This window comes from Aptenodytes forsteri, unplaced genomic scaffold (assembly GCF_000699145.1).
Source record: "Aptenodytes forsteri isolate BGI_AS27 unplaced genomic scaffold, ASM69914v1 Scaffold54, whole genome shotgun sequence".
NCBI lineage: Eukaryota > Metazoa > Chordata > Aves > Sphenisciformes > Spheniscidae > Aptenodytes > Aptenodytes forsteri.
Genome location: NW_008796044.1, coordinates 13,386,690 through 13,402,368, shown reverse-complemented (window position 1 = coordinate 13,402,368; position 15,679 = coordinate 13,386,690). Strand labels below are relative to the sequence as shown.

The 15,679-nt window shown below is 47.4% G+C and overlaps 1 protein-coding gene across 1 annotated transcript in view; it reads right to left on the bottom strand.

Annotated features, from left to right (window-relative positions):
* Positions 1-13,291, bottom strand: part of MGAT4B (mannosyl (alpha-1,3-)-glycoprotein beta-1,4-N-acetylglucosaminyltransferase, isozyme B) — a 26,026-nt gene extending 12,735 nt beyond the window's left edge. Inside the window, exons 1-5 of the mRNA XM_019473800.1 lie at positions 13,240-13,291; positions 10,411-10,572; positions 3,852-4,031; positions 3,029-3,169; positions 2,049-2,182 (exon numbers count right to left, since the gene is read on the bottom strand). Of these exons, the coding sequence (XP_019329345.1) occupies positions 2,049-2,182; positions 3,029-3,169; positions 3,852-4,031; positions 10,411-10,572; positions 13,240-13,291 (669 nt within the window). The remainder of the gene's footprint in view (positions 1-2,048; positions 2,183-3,028; positions 3,170-3,851; positions 4,032-10,410; positions 10,573-13,239) is intronic.
* Between the last annotated feature and the right edge of the window lie 2,388 nt (positions 13,292-15,679).

The window sequence follows — 15,679 nt, the reverse complement described above, 5'->3', positions numbered from 1 at the left end:
CCCAGACCCCGCCCCCCCCTGCCGCTGCGCTTGGCGCCAGGCGGAGGTGAGAAGTGAGACGCCGGGGATGTATGTCACAAGCTGAGGACAGTGCTTCCATGCTGGAACGGTGACAAGGGAGGGTTTTCTCGAGAGGAAAAAGGTCCCTTTCCCAAACAGGGCTCAGGCTTCTGGTGCTGGACTGATTTCTTACCCCAGTGCTGCCAAGAAAACAGCAACGGGAAAAACAAAGGCAGGAAAGATGCTCCTGGCTTTGGGGGCAAACACACAGCTCCACTCCAAGTGCCCAGCTGCCACCAAAACGGCAGGTTGGTGACAGCTGAGCCGGCCAGCTCTCCCCAGGGCTCCCGTCTGCCAGGCGAGGAGCCCCCGGCTCTCCCAGGCAGCCTGGCCGCCGTGCATGACACCCGTGGCGGTTAGCGGTGGCACTCAGAAATGAGAAGTCCCCATCCCAAAAAGGACATTCAGTTGTTCTACTCGTTGTCCTGCGTCTCTAAATTACCCAGCATCTGGTCCAGGCTGAGCCGGCCAGCTCTCCCCAGGGCTCCCGTCTGCCAGGCGAGGAGCCCCCGGCTCTCCCAGGCAGCCTGGCCGCCGTGCATGACACCCGTGGCGGTTAGCGGTGGCACTCAGAAATGAGAAGTCCCCATCCCAAAAAGGACATTCAGTTGCTCTACTCGTTGTCCTGCATCTCTAAATTACCCAGCATCTGGTCCAGGTTCATACCACCTCTCCACTGTTTATTCTTTATCCCATGCCTGAAGAGCCCTAACAAGCAACACCAAGTGCAGGTACATTGAGAAACGCTTTGTCTGGGAAGAGGCAGAGCAGGCACAGCGGTGGTTGACACTTGCATGGAAGGAGGACATTGTGTCAGCAAGAAAGAAGAGTGACAGTGGTGATCTGCAACAACTACCATCGCTGTTACTGGGCTATGGCCAGGTGTGCTCCTGCACTTCACGGTATCGGAATTAATTTCTTTGTTGTTCACTTCCCTCATCACAGGTACACACGGAAAGTCAGGTGCTGCCATCGCAGCATGCCCCCTATTTTCAAGTCAACTAAAAAAAAAAATATTACTGCAGTCCTAAACAGATGTTTTTGGTCAAGCTACTTAAATCCTCTCATGCTTTAAGCCACCCACTGTGAAAACAGCCACCAAACCTGTCCTGGCTCGAAGGGAAACGACAGCCAGGACCGAACCTTGTCCCAGGCACTTTGGGCTGCACCCATCTGTGCAGCCTTCTCCTTGTACGAAATACCAGCCAGAGACCCAAAAACCAAATGCTACTCAAAATGTCAAATTATGGGTAAACAGGCAGCAAACCCAGACATTTATCTTTGTTCCGCTCCCAGTAACACGCCACTGAGGTTTAACTTTCTCACTGGATTTCTGGAAATTAAGACAAATGCACTTCAAGCTCAAGAAAATAATCCTGAGGGGAAAGCCATGGAGAAAAATAACCATCTAAACCCATCGATAAAAGCAGCTCTTGAGGATTAATGTATCAAGGCTTTTTAGCCCCTGGATTCAGCAACTGATTCTGGGCTCCAGACTCCGGTACGAAGAGGCATCATATTAGTCTCAGCCCCAAAGCAGCGGGCTCTTGGGTTTGGAGAGGGGGTTAGTGCTGTCTTACAGGTACGCGGAGAAACGAAGCTGCTTCAGGAGAGCTCCCCCAGATGTGGCCATGGGGCTGCTCCAGCACATTTTGGGAACAACCACTCAAGCACCCTGCAAGAGCCATCATGATTTAGACCAGAACGATGAATGCACGTGCTGCACTGGCAGCTGCTAATGTTTGCCTGCTCGCATCCTGACCCTCTCTGGCCCAATCGGTGTTTCATTTTGGGCAGGACGCACCTAATGATCCTGGTCAGACGGCAGCCCAAGGCTGGGCTTATCTGGCCCGGCAAGCGGCAGAGCTGGCCTCCAGGTGGGCAGCTGTCCTGTTTGGCACTGAGTTTGGGAGACAGTGGGATGGGACGGGGGCCAGGGAAACGGGATAAACAGCGAAATGGAATAAACAGGCAAAGCTCTGTCTTACCTCGGCGATGAGGACGACGATGACGGAGTCCTCCTTCTCCTGCTGAGTGAGCTCTGAGATGAGGGAGTTGAGGGTGTCGGTGAGGTAGGAATGCACCTCCCGCTTCACGCTGGGGATTCCCATCACAACGGACACTGCCCAGAGCCAAGGATAGATTTTAGAGAGGGGGGTGTGCTGGGACAAGACACTTTGCTCCGCTCCCATGACAGCCTCATGGTTCACCTGCTTGTTGCCATGCTCCGTCATTACAAACCAGCAGTGATCAGCAGGTTGGTGGGTTCCTGGGCTACGTAGGGTTCCCATACTCCTGTCCCTCAGCCTGGTACCGACCAGCAGCATGCCAATGCGCTGGGCTGGCAGGGCACCCATGGCAGTCAGATAGACTCTTTCTTTTCTCCCTGAAAGACTGGTGCCTAAGGAAACACCCAAAACCCCTCCCCCTCCTAGGGGCCTTTTCAGCCCGTGAACGTCAACTTCAAGACCACCCTTGCTCTCCAAACCCCTCCCATAGCCAGAAGCACCTCAGTTTAAGAGGGATAAGTCAGGTCTTTGGCTTTGAGTTGGGATTTGGGAGCAGGGGGAGAATCATCTAGTACCCAAAGTCCTATTTCAGATGGGATTTGTCTCCTAAGACAGGTTAGAGTCTCTGTGAAGCACCCTGCAAACTGTGCTTTCATCTGACCACCTTCCAGGCAAAGTCTAGAGCACTCTGGAGATGGAAAGCAGCAAAAAACATCTGGCAGAAGCATCGAGAACATTTTAGTGCCAGTCAAGAGCACAGACAGCACTCCCCTGTAGACTCGCAGACGTGACATGGCTTACCCACCCCACGTGCCATGATACCAAGGAAGCTTGCATGATGCATGCAGCCACTCCTCCAGTCCTGCTCATCTCCGTACCACAGCCAGGCCCAGAGGATAGGGGAGGGACAGGCACTAAGGTGAGGAAGAGCACCAGAAGCAGCACTAATTCCCATTTACCTCCAGTGCGCCCCTGTCCCACATGCACGGCTGGCTGCAGACTGTTCTCCTTTGACAGCAAATGTGGCAAATGATGGAAGATGGTGGGAAGGTGCAGCACATTCTTGTTGGTGATATTCCACAGTTTTAACTTGGTTTCGTCTTAAAAAGGAAAAGGGAATCAATTGGAAGGAACGGTAGGTAAGAAGAGACTGCAAGGCAAAAAAGCCTTTTTAGAGCAGCCTGGCCACCCGAGACTACAGCTGGGTCACAAAAAATCAGGCCAACCTTTAACATGCTACCACAAACCCAATTAAAGTTCAGAAGGAGCCATGAGGGCCTTAAAGAAGTCCTAAAATATTTGGGAAGGAGGGGGGAGAATGAAGATAAAATGAAGGTCAAATCGGATCTTTCTGTAGAGATCCAATTTTCTTCAACTGAGCAAAAAAAAAAGAACAAATAAATTGGTGAGGGGTGCTCAGCCAACCTAACTCCTCCCTCCCCCCTCTCCTTGGATACCCATTTTCCATATGGATTCAATACAGTCATAGGAAACGGCATGTATGACTTGCAAGGAAAAAAAAAAAGCTTGTAAGCAAGCAAATTGGCAAATATCCGCAGCAGAGGCAAATCTCAGTGTTTAATGATGTATATGCACCTCTAATTAAACAGGAGTTTAAGAGTTCCCAGGTCCCTCTGAACTCCACAATTTGCTCGCGCCGGGGGAGAGAAGAGCACGTCCTGTCCGCAGCCCTGCACACACGCACACGCACGCACACCTCTACCTCCTCATTAGCCACAGCTTCAAAACAGCCCGAGATCCTCAACTTCTCTGTTTATTCACCAGATAAGCTGCTCCAGGTCCGGTTTATATCCCGCAGGGCCTGCTTCTCTGAGATCGCTCTCTTGATCTCCTCCAGGACCAGGTTGAGCTCCTTTGAGCGCTTCAGGCTCTCCTGCTCGGCTGCGTGCAGTCGGTCTCGGAGGGCGAGAAACTCCCGCTGGTAGATGTCCACAACGTCACCTGAGGATGGAAAAGAGAGAGAAGCTTTCTCCTCCGTGCTCGGAAGGGTTTCAAGTCACAAAAGCAACGCCCATCACTCATACCTCCCCTACCTCCACAATCCTTAAAACATGGGTTTAAGGAGCTGTGGTCCAGCATGCACCCATGGGTTGTGTTGGAGAGAGGGCAGTTTAAGTTGCAGAACTACAATTAAAAAGCTCCTTCCATTTTTCTCTTTAACTTGGGTTTCCAGGTCATATAGAAACATGACCTCGTTCTCTGTGACCAAAGCATGCAGCAAAAAATAAGTTGCATGGTAGTTCTTCTTCACTATATACTTGGAAAAGGGGAGTCAGCTGTTGGCATTAATTTTATGAGCAATATTCCGCATCTCTCTGCAGCTCCAGAAGTTTGAGACAGCAACCACTGGAGCGAGCAGCGGGGAACCAGAGTCAAGTGAAAAAGAACTGAAAGCACTGGTGGTGATGGCCTGTTAAAGCCACGACAAACCCAAGGAATACCAATATTTTTAATTGCCTTGCTCCTTGCTGTGGTTCCCTTGTGGTGCACAAAGGAAAGAGTTTTAAGAGCACACATCAAAGGGCGTTTGAATGGGTAATTTGGGAGAACCCCCAGACAGCATCTTGAAGGCCTTCTCCAGATGTCACAGGTCATCTCCCAGATGACGCCGAGTGATGGAAAGCGAGATGCTGGCAAGGGGGACGCCACTCTGCAGCGAGACGAGGGCTGGCACAGCGCCTCCTCCAGCTCTGGAAAAGACTCCCAAATTCTAATGGCCAAAAGGGATTTTGGGAATCTAAGCTCTCCGAAACGAGGCAGGATAACGAATATCACACGGCAATAGCTGCCTGGATGCTTATATAAATCCAAGTGTGTGGATACGCACCTTAAGGATGCATCATAAATGTAATATATAAAAAAGAAACTTTTGATAGGGCAATAAAGCTTTTTATTTTGAAACAACATCTTATCACCATGCCCTTTTTAAGCAATAAAACTATTGAGAGCCTTCAGCTGGAACTAACTATACAATAGCTGGGAGTGGAATCAGTTAGTCATTAATGAACTTTCCCGGGCCGTTTTTTTACCCCATTATTAATGAAACTACTCATTAAAAATACACTTTCATCTGTGGTCACTCCTGTGTTTTCAGTAAGGCTATAACTCACAGGACTACACCCAAACCAGATTCATCCACTGAATAGTCGACCCTTAGCCCAAACACAACCAGGAGAGCTAATGACCAAAAACACTGCACTGGAACTTCCCGACATAGGGCTAAATATAAATCAGAGCCATTGAAAAAAGACACACTGACTGCATCGACAACTTCTAATTTGGGGTCCATAAAGAAAAAGAAAAAGGAATTTTGAAGATCAGACATACCCAGCTCCGAAGCACAGAGTTTCCAAGACAACAGTGCTTCCCAGTCCAGCTCCCGCCAATGCTTTTGCCTAGGAAAAGTTTCCCCCGTGGGGTCTCTTCCTCAAAAAAACCCTTAAAGACTTACTGCTTCAACACAAGGGGACCCCCCCCAAGGCAGTCTGGCTCCTATTAACCTTTCAGCATTATTTTCAAAGCCACCGGCACATGGGGAGGGAGCAGAGGAAGTTAGTTACACCCATTTGATTACTCCATCCATCTGACAACACGTTATTCAGAGAAAGTCAAGGGACAGACATAAACAAGACCAGTCCTTCCGTTTTCCTGTGCGGTGCCGCTCGCTTTCCACTCCCATCGAGAAAACATTTAAAAATTTGCAGAAAAACAGGCTAACACCCAGCTCCGGGAGCTGCTACAGGAATTCACAGGAGGATGTCAGGCTTTAAAGTGACTCCACGATGAGCTAGACCTTTACCTCCTGGTAGCTCTCAGACGTAAGAATATACCTTTCAGCTTCCCAGTACTCTAGATTATAGGTTTTCCTACTTGTATCTTTTACTGGTGGCATCTGTGAACCCCAGCAAGGAGCAAGTCTCGCTCCCCATTTTTGCACGAAACGATGGCAGAAACCGTGCTTGTGCAAGGCTGGAAGCATTTGGCTCTCGGCATATCGGGGGGTTACTATCCCGTGGATGCTATCAAAGTCAAATCACAGCTAAAGGCTGTCATTAGATCTTGTTCTGCAATACCTGGAGCAGAGTAAAGGCAAGGCTTTGCACTTAATGGCTTTTTCCAGAGCACTGCACTTCGTTTGTGTCAGATTTAGAAGGGAAATGTCACTGATTATTCAGTCACTAATGACCTGCGCGCCGAAGCCAAGAGCTGTACTTTTCATTAGAGTGCAATGGTGATGTGCAGTCAACCATTTGCTGCTTTTCTGGCTAATGGTTGGAAGTGAAATTGTATTTGTTTCCAGTGCTCTTGTCCTATGATGTCTTCGTAGGCTTTCCACTCTTTAATTAAAATTTCATGAAATTTAAAAGCTGATCGATTGTGACCGGTTCCGGTGACAGCTCAAATAGTCCGAGACAAAGCTCACGATGGGCGTACAGTTTCCCATGAATTTCCAGTAATGCCATTTCGCACTTGTTGGTCTGCAATGACACGTGGATGCAGACCTGCCATCCTCACAAAAACCCTCAGCCGCTCAGCCAGGGAGGGCTCTGAAAAGCCACGAAGGGCAGCAGAGGATAAGAGGGGGGGGAAATTGGCTCCCATCTCCACAAGCAAGGTTGGACACAGAAGTTATTTGCTGCTAATTAGGCCGAACAAATTTTTCAGCTAGTGTCAGTTCAGCACAGGCCCTTTACTTACCTTTCAAAGCAGCAGCACTCCCTATCTACATATTTATCATATTCCCTCACAGCACAAGATAGCAGAGCTCTTAAAATATCTCCAGACTCAAGCATTGCAGGACAAAAACTCCTAGCTATAACTGTATTAAAAAAAAGACTCAGCTTACTTTTGCTTGAGAGATAACACATTGCTTCGGGCTTAAAATACACTGGTTTAATAAAGAAAGAAAGGCGGTGTTAGGTGACGGTCTGCAGGACAGACCTGGGAGACCAAAAACCTCTCAAACTTGCAGTACTTGCAGCGCACATTGTGCCCTGCAAATAACCCATTTCTCACCTTGCCATGCCTAATGTTTGCACTCAATGGTCTTCGGCGAGCTGTCTTTAGACACAGGCTGGCTGTGAGGCTCCAAGCGTACACTGAGCAGCTTCATACAAGCCGGCTCTCCGCAGGCCAGAGAAGGCAGCGCTGGGCACAGCTGAGCGCCGGCCGCCATCTGTCCATCCCGGTGCTCACCGGAGCAGATCTGGGGGTCGTGTATCCCTGGAGGGGGGAGCAGCCTATGGTGGAGGGACAGCGGCTGTAGGAAGCGTCTGGCTGAGCATCGCTCGCCGACCAACAGCTCCCCCCTCTGCTCCCTTCTCTCGCCCCGGCTGTGCCCGGCCACAGCTGCTAGGCTTCATTTTTTTAGCTGGGGGCCTCCAGCTGAGAAGCCTGTGCTGGGTTTGCTGAGCAACAACGCGAACCGCTGGTGAAGCAGCGGGCAGGGATGGCTCGAACGGGCTCCTTTCCCGGCAGCTGGGATGCAGCAGCGTGCAGTGAATGGGCACACGCTGGTGGGGCTCACGGGCTGCTCCCCAGGAGCCTTACGTGGGCTCTGCAGAGCTGATCTCCTGCAGCCTTCCCAAAAGTTTTCGTCCACCCAAGACAGCATCCGTTTAATAAAAAGTATTTCTCTGTGATGGAGAATTCCATGGCTTCGTTCTTATTTAAGTGACTATTGAGTGCAAACCATGTTTGCTAGCAGAGGTGAGGGCTGGGACACCTGCGTCCACTCTGCTTAGCCATTTTCAGTTTTTGAGTGAAAGCAAAATACCTGATCCGATCCTAAACCAGCAGATGGGCACAAAATCAGACCAGTGCCGATAAAACCCCCACCTTGAAATCTCACACGGTCATCCATATATATCTATATATACAGTCAGGAATGTTATAAATCTGTATTCTGCATTAGTCTTTCAAATCGCACTCCAACCTCCCAGGGAGCCTGCGGTACATTTTAAACATGTCCATATTTCAGGCCAATTACTTTTGGTTTTGTTCTCTGCAGATAACCTCTCCCAGCAGAGCAGACCCATGGCTAAAGCCAGAGATTTCCCTCCAATTCAATCTTTTCAAAAGCAAATGCAAAGTCTTTGCTAGCTGGATTTGCTTCTCATTAGGAAGACTTTCAAGAGACTTTGTTTAAAAACTAAAACCAACCCCCAAACCTCTAAACCATTTATCTTTATAAAACCTTGGCTTCAAGAGCACAACTGCACCTTTTGACCCGTCTGCTGCAAGAGTTCCCAGGGCCAAAAGAGCTGAAAAAAAGCGCAGTCCCCAGTTCACAACGCAAACGGAGCTGGAGCAGAAAACTAAACTGCCTACGGAAAATTTCTCTGCAATGACAGTTCTCCTTTAATTAATAACCGTTCCCCCTTTAAGACTTGCAAGGGCCTGGGGGGAATCCAGAGCACACAGACAACCCCCTCCCCGTGCTACAGCATCTATGTTATCCAAAAATGCAACTGGTGAAGCACGGGGAACCAAGCTGGCGAGCCATCCCACCGCAGCTCGCCACCGTCCCCGTCCCAGCCAGGCGCCTGTGCTGCCCGTGCCTGCCTTCGTCCCCAGCCATTCACAGGCGCTCTTGGAGTTCGATGATGATTAGGAATATTTTTTTTTTACATTTTGATGTTTAATGATTTATATAATGCTGACACCGCTCCACACATTACACTCTAGATTGCCCTGATTAAATCACAACATTCATTAGGTATTTTGCTAACAGAATTTCACCAGACCATTAAAATGGATATAAGGAGTTACTGTGCCACATCAGCTCCTGCGATGTGAAAAAGGTTAGTCCTGCTTTACATGGAAATCTGATGGCTAGCGTAGACACACAGCATCTAAGTTGTTAGACACTTTGCACACAGGTACACGGGGATCGGCAGTAATTCTACAATAAACATTTTTATACCATTAAAAGCAAAATATTGCCCTTTGCTTATTTGGCTGTAGAAGGAAGAGACCAGCTTTAGAGACACCATAAACAAAACCCCAAAGCCTCCCCCAAAAAGCCACAGGGGAGCGACTCTGCTGGCGTACATGGAGCTACAGGTAAGTTGTGACAGTAAAAATATTGTTTTAAGTAGCAGAAAGAAAAAGAGAGGATAGTTCAGCATCCAAAATACCCCCCCAAAGTCACTGCCCTTCCCAGGCAGGATGCAGATTCAGCAGGTCTCTTCCTTCAAATCTAAAGAAACACTAACTGTGCTCCTGTAAGATAAGCACGGCGAGAGATACATCATCTCCCCTTAGATGAACCAGTGGATCATTGTTCCCACTCTCAGACTCATCTTTTAAAATCATAAACATTTTGGCAGCTTAGGATACATGCAGCCACTGAGAACTTGGTTCACCTTAAGGAATTGAGCACCAAGACATGCCGAGGAACAAATCAAACACAGTCAAGGCCAGATTTCGGGGAGCGGATGTTATCTGGCAGGGGGGAACCTCCTGAAAGGCTCCAGCAGTTGCAGCTACCCTGCTGGGGGCTGATTTGTCCCCATAGGAAGAAAGAGCATTTCAGCAGTGCCATCACCACACAGCAAACACGGATGCTTTATTCATGTAAACATTATGCAACATTTACAGCTCCACTGTGTCCCAAACTACCTAGATACTGAACCAAAACAGACATTTTTCTAGCTGCTGCTTATGAAAACACACCTCGAGTTTCTTTATTATAAGTTTCTTTAAACTTTTTTTTTAAAAGAAAAATGGTTTTAAAGGCAAAAAGTTTTTAAAGAAACTTTTTCAGGTTTCTTTATTATATTATGTTATAATTTGTGGTTAACACCCAGACAGAAAGTAACATGGGAAGTAGAGTCTTTAGTACCACTAGAAAGCTCATTATTATTGGGAAAATAGCTGTAGGTGCGGCGAGCGGCAGGCAGGGCAGGGAACAGGGAAGGAAGGAGGCGGCACGTGGGTTTCCCAGCTCAAAGCAAAGGGGCTGTGTTACGATGGTGCTGGCACTGATGGGACAAGCCCCAGAGTCACCATAACAGCCACAGGCGGCCAAAGCAGCCATCAAAAATAGCAGCTACGGTTTAGTTCCTTACGTTCATCCTCTGCCCTTTATTTACACTTTGTTTCAGTTCAGTCACTACCTACGCTGTGTGCTATCCTGAATCGGGGCCGAATAATGTATTTCGATGCCACCACCACCCCAACACACATCTCAGTGCCATCGCTACGCCCCAACTTAGAGCCTGTGCTCAAGCACCATCCTGAGCGCAGGCAGCACCCTGCCGTTCTGCAGCATCAGAGTCTATGGCATGTTACAAACACCGGTACCCAACCTCCATACCCAGTAAAAGGCGCTGGCTGCCCGGGTGGGCGATGGCAGCAGGAGCGATCCTTCGCAGCCAGCGCCCACCCAGCCGCTCAGCCCAGCGCCGCAGAGGCTCTCGTGCTGCCCCCGGGTCGGCTGCTGGGTTTGAGCATCCCACTACACCACCGTCACACTGAGCTAACACATCAGCCAGCGCAAGAGGCTTATTAAAAGTCAGCCTGTCTGAAAAAATGATCCTCAAATAAAGAAAGCGCTTCCACCGACTGCAATCTGGTGTGTGTGTGTGTATGTGTTTCTTTTTTAATATAGCCATTTAATAAGAGCCTGTGGTATATTTAACAGCATTTCAACCTTCAACAGCTCTGTGTAATGAGATAGAAATGCAATGCATCTCTCCACTGACGGTGTCTACCCAGGGAACATGGGCACCCTTAAGTCACCATTTCTTCTTTTTGCAGCAGTAGGTTTTGATCATGTTCCTGTTGCACATCTCCTCACTGGAGTTTAATGTTGTCTCAGCACATACGTCCTCAGAAGGAGAGAGGAAAATACATATCCCCTGTGCCTTATTATTCCAAAGTAGGAGCAAATGTTTGCATTTGAGATCCAGTTCAGACAACATGCACACAGATCCTTCCAAAAATAAGTGGGGGTTTTTTTGCTTTTAAAGTCCTAAGTAGTAAGTTTTCAGGGATGGGGATGAGTAGGTTTCCCATTATGGGGGTGGTGAACCACCACACGGACAGTGAACTTTGTAATTCCCCTTCCAAGGAGGAGAGCAAATCACAGGGGTGCCTGTGCCCAGACCCAAAAAGCTCCCCGGGGAGCTGCAGGAGGGATGCAGGCTCCAAAGCAAGGATGTAGAAACTCAGAAATTAGGAAAGCAAACAGCGGTGCCCATCACCTATGCCTAAAATGTCTTGGATCAGGGCAGAGGAGGCAGCAGAAGCCGCCAGAAGGCTCTCGGGTACCTGCAGAGCAGGTTTGGGATCACTTTCTGCAGCCCAGCTCCATGGGTGAATCACACTGAACCATACAAAGAGCTCCCAGATCACTGCGAATCCCCGGGGTTTTACGTGCTGCAAACAAAAGCACTGGTGGGCAAGGAAATCCCTGGTAGGTATAAACCACCATCAGCTTCTGCAAAAGGAACTAGTCCTGCTGATTTTTCCTGGGGTTTTATCAACCCATTCAAGGGATTTAATGAGACGGAGAAATCAGAGGGCAATTCATTTTGCTGCAAAACAGCTGAGGAGGAGAAGGGAAGAGGGCAAATACTGCCATTGATATAAAGGGAAAGAAGACGGAATTAAATAGTGAATTTTCATCATAGCAAAAGGTTAACTATCAAAAGGAAGCCATAGGGATTGGTATTAAAACCACCATCTAATAGATTTAGTGAGGATCTGGAGAAGGAGATGAATTTGTGAAGTAGCCAAATACAGAGCTGACACGGAGATAAGTTCGTCAAAGCCAGAAAAGAAGCAAATGACCAGGAGAAAAGGCAACAAAACGGCAAATTAACGCCAAAGCTGATAGATGCAAATTAATCGGGGGAGAATCAAGGTATTTTTCACATGGTTCTTAATTAACAATATTAACTAGGAAGGAACCCAGAGCATCAGAGTGTCTTGATGCTGCTCTGTAGGCAGCAGCAAGCCAGGGAAAAAAGGGGGATAGAGAGGGAGGCAAACAAGATGTTAGTGTGCTTAGTGAACGGGATGGGGAATAATAGTATGAAGATTATAACATTATTAAAATGATGCTGCCTAATCCCAGAATAGTTTTCACCTCATCTGAAAAAGAGTATTATTACAGACTTAAAAGGGGCTTTAGAAGAGGGTGATGAAAATGATCAAAGGACTGAAAAAAAAAACCCCCTGCTCTGTGAGGAAAGAAAAAAAAAAGAGATTATTCCTCTTAGGATGGGCATAATAATAGGGGTCATGATGAAAAGCATATAAAATAGAGTGATATAATGAAAATATATCCCAGACTTCCATTCTCCTTGTCTCAAAATATAGGAGTAAGTAACCATTCAATTGCAATATTAATTTGAAACTGATAAAAGGAGATGTGTTGCACAGAAAAAGCATATTATTTCTCTAAATTCACTGCCATAGAAAAACACCAAAATGAGGAATTTAAACAATGCAGAAGAGCTGGACGGTGTTGCAAGCACAGAAGCACCGTGAGATGGGGCTGAGACCAAGATGGGGTAAATCACCATCCTGCCAGTGGTCGCTGGCCTCGTCCAGGTTGGCAGTCCCTTTTTCCCCTGTTATTTAGGAGAAAGACCCCAAAACTTCTGTGTCTCTCCTCACAACTTAATTAGGAACACTGCAGCTTTCTTCTTCAAAGCAAAGCTAATTCATTAGCAATCTAATTATTTACCTGTGTAGCAAAAATACAGCTTTTGAAGCATTTTTCTCTCAAATGGAGAGCAAAGGCTTTGTTCTTGGTGGGTTTTTTAATACCCTTTATTTGATTGGGGAATAAAAACATGCTGAAAGTGAACAAAATTAAGCATTACAGAAATCATGGGTCATTAAACCTCAAAATAATTGCAGCTCTACAGGATTTTTAAGGGAGGACATCACACAGGCAAACCTGGGCGAGGGGTGGAAAGAAAGGGGGGAAAAAGGGGAATGGGAAAGGCTGGGAATTTATAGACATGGTCAGTCCTGACCGAGCAAACCTGTGCGTGGTTTAAAAGAAGATGCATTCACCTAATGCACTGTCCTTCCATGGCACGGGCAGGGAAAATGCTCTTGGATGCACCTAAGGGCAGCGGGAACAGACTTGCAGCAGAAAGCGTGTTGCTCTCCTGTATTGAAAACGCACTTGCAGGAACCTGCAGCAGCCTTGTCCATGTATCATCGATGTCCAGGCACATGGGTCTCGGCGCTGGCCATGCCATGGGTTGTTTTACTTGTCACTTGTGGCCATCAGCTGCGTGCTGGATTGCAAACCATCACACGCAATAAAACCCCAAATCGGATTTGCTTGGCTCTCACCACTTTCAAACCTCCAGACTGGGTTTCTTTCCCTTTTGCCTTGTTCTCACAACGAGCACCAAAGCTAGTGAGTAAAATGTTATGAACCGAAACAACCCCGAAGAAACAGCTGGTATCCGGAGCGCGCAGGACCGCATTACCGTGGGTGCTGGCAAGGGCCAACTCTGGAGCTTTAAAGAAGCAGAAAATCCTGAAGCAGAGCAAACGCCTCACAGTCTAACAGGAACCCCCTTTTTATTACAACCTAATTATGTTAATAGTGAAACAGAGACCTTGTTCCACCAAACCCCAAAGCACCCACACATCCCACTCTGTGCCTAATGCTAATGGCTCGTAAGTCCATCTGAAAGGAATCCCTCCAAGAAGGGAAGCCGGTCTTTGCAAAGGTCACTGTGTTAATCATCACGCCCTTTCTCTAGCAGCAGCTGTCGCTAATTGCTTGTGAAGGAGTTGAAATGAAATTCTTGTTAATCCTCCTCCCAACATTACTAAAATCCAACATCATCATCATCATCCCCCCCACAAATGACCACGAGCCACTGGCACTTCGCAGCTGATGGATGAGCTCGGCCCATCTCGGGAGAGATGTGGCAGTGGTGGGTGGAGAAAGCAGTTCCACTTTGCAAATTGAAGGATAGCTTATTGATTAGCAGCAATAAATGCCGGGATGTTGTATTTCCTCACCTCCTTGTAAGATTGACCATCGCACTTGTCATTCCACTAAAAGTTACCACCAGACTCAGAAGAGCCGAAATCCTGGAACAGGGGGAATTTGTTTAATCAATAACATATGAAGCTTTTGGCACGGCTGTGAGTGTATGAAAGAGTTTTACAACAGCAAAATAAAGTATTGCTGTGTTATAAATCAGAGAACACATATGGAAAAGTTAGAGCGATGTACTAAGTCAGAGGGATATCAAGGAAATCACAGAAGTTCTGGCTGGAGTCCCTGGCTCCGCGGCTGTTAATAGCTGAGAACTTCAATGCAAGTCAGGTTTGACTTCTTTTTCCAAAAGAGTAACTCATTTGTAATGCATGTGACTGTATTAGACTGAAAGGATATTTAGAGCATTCCCTTCGCTCCACTGTCTAGCGATGTACTAAGTCAGAGGGATATCAAGGAAATCACAGAAGTTCTGGCTGGAGTCCCTGGCTCCGCGGCTGTTAATAGCTGAGAACTTCAATGCAAGTCAGGTTTGACTTCTTTTTCCAAAAGAGTAACTCATTTGTAATGCATGTGACTGTATTAGACTGAAAGGATATTTAGAGCATTCCCTTCGCTCCACTGTCTGGAAATTGTGTACATCTTGTCCACCTACAGCCCCACAGCAGCAAACAGATTACAATTTCCCTATTGTACCAATGCCCGATCTGAGGCATGCCTGTTAAATTGTACATCTTATCCACCTACAGCCCCACAGCAGCAAACAGATTACAATTTCCCTATTGTACCAATGCCCGATCTGAGGCATGCCTGTGCTGGTGGGTAGAAGCAGATTTTTAAATCACCACATACTGATCACAGGATGAGCTGATCTGAATTGCATTTTGTTTTATTAGTCTTAAATAATTTGCAGAATGCTTAAAATAAAATGCATACAGAACCTTTTAAAAATTACTCAGCATTAATATTTGAAATATTTATCCCCCACGGTGCAGGCTTGTAACATGAGCACTTAATGGGGTACATTTTCTTCTCTCCAAAGAAAAAACAGGACATTGCCATTAAATAGCGCACTTAGACCAGCTATAAGTGTTGATGCTATCTGAGGGCTCCTGTTTCATTTTATATGCTAGGATAATTCCTGGGAAGAAAAACATATCGCTAAAAGAGCAGGAAGACCCACTTCTCCCTTTTCTCATTCAGCAGCCAAGAAAATATGAGAAAGGGTTATCAAATAATGCCGACAATCCCTCCCACAAAACCACACCAGCCAGCTTTAGAGTGCAAAAAAAAAAAACCCCTTATTTCTTCCCCTTGCACAAAACACATCACTGAGGTACAAAAAGATGGAGTTCCTGACTTGCCAGCAACAGCAACCCGGGGTAATTTAACTTTTCCCTATTCGAAAACGCAGGGACTAACCCAGAGCTAGGAGGCCCTGGTTCCCCATCCGACAAGAGTTCAGCTGCGGAGCTGCCTGCCAGCCCCGTGCCCGCAGCAGCAGCAGCCGCAGTGTTACTCCAGCGGATCGGCTCTGCTGCGAGGCAACACAGATGCTGGCGATGGCACAGCACAAGGTGGGGCTTGCAGGACATTTCAAGGG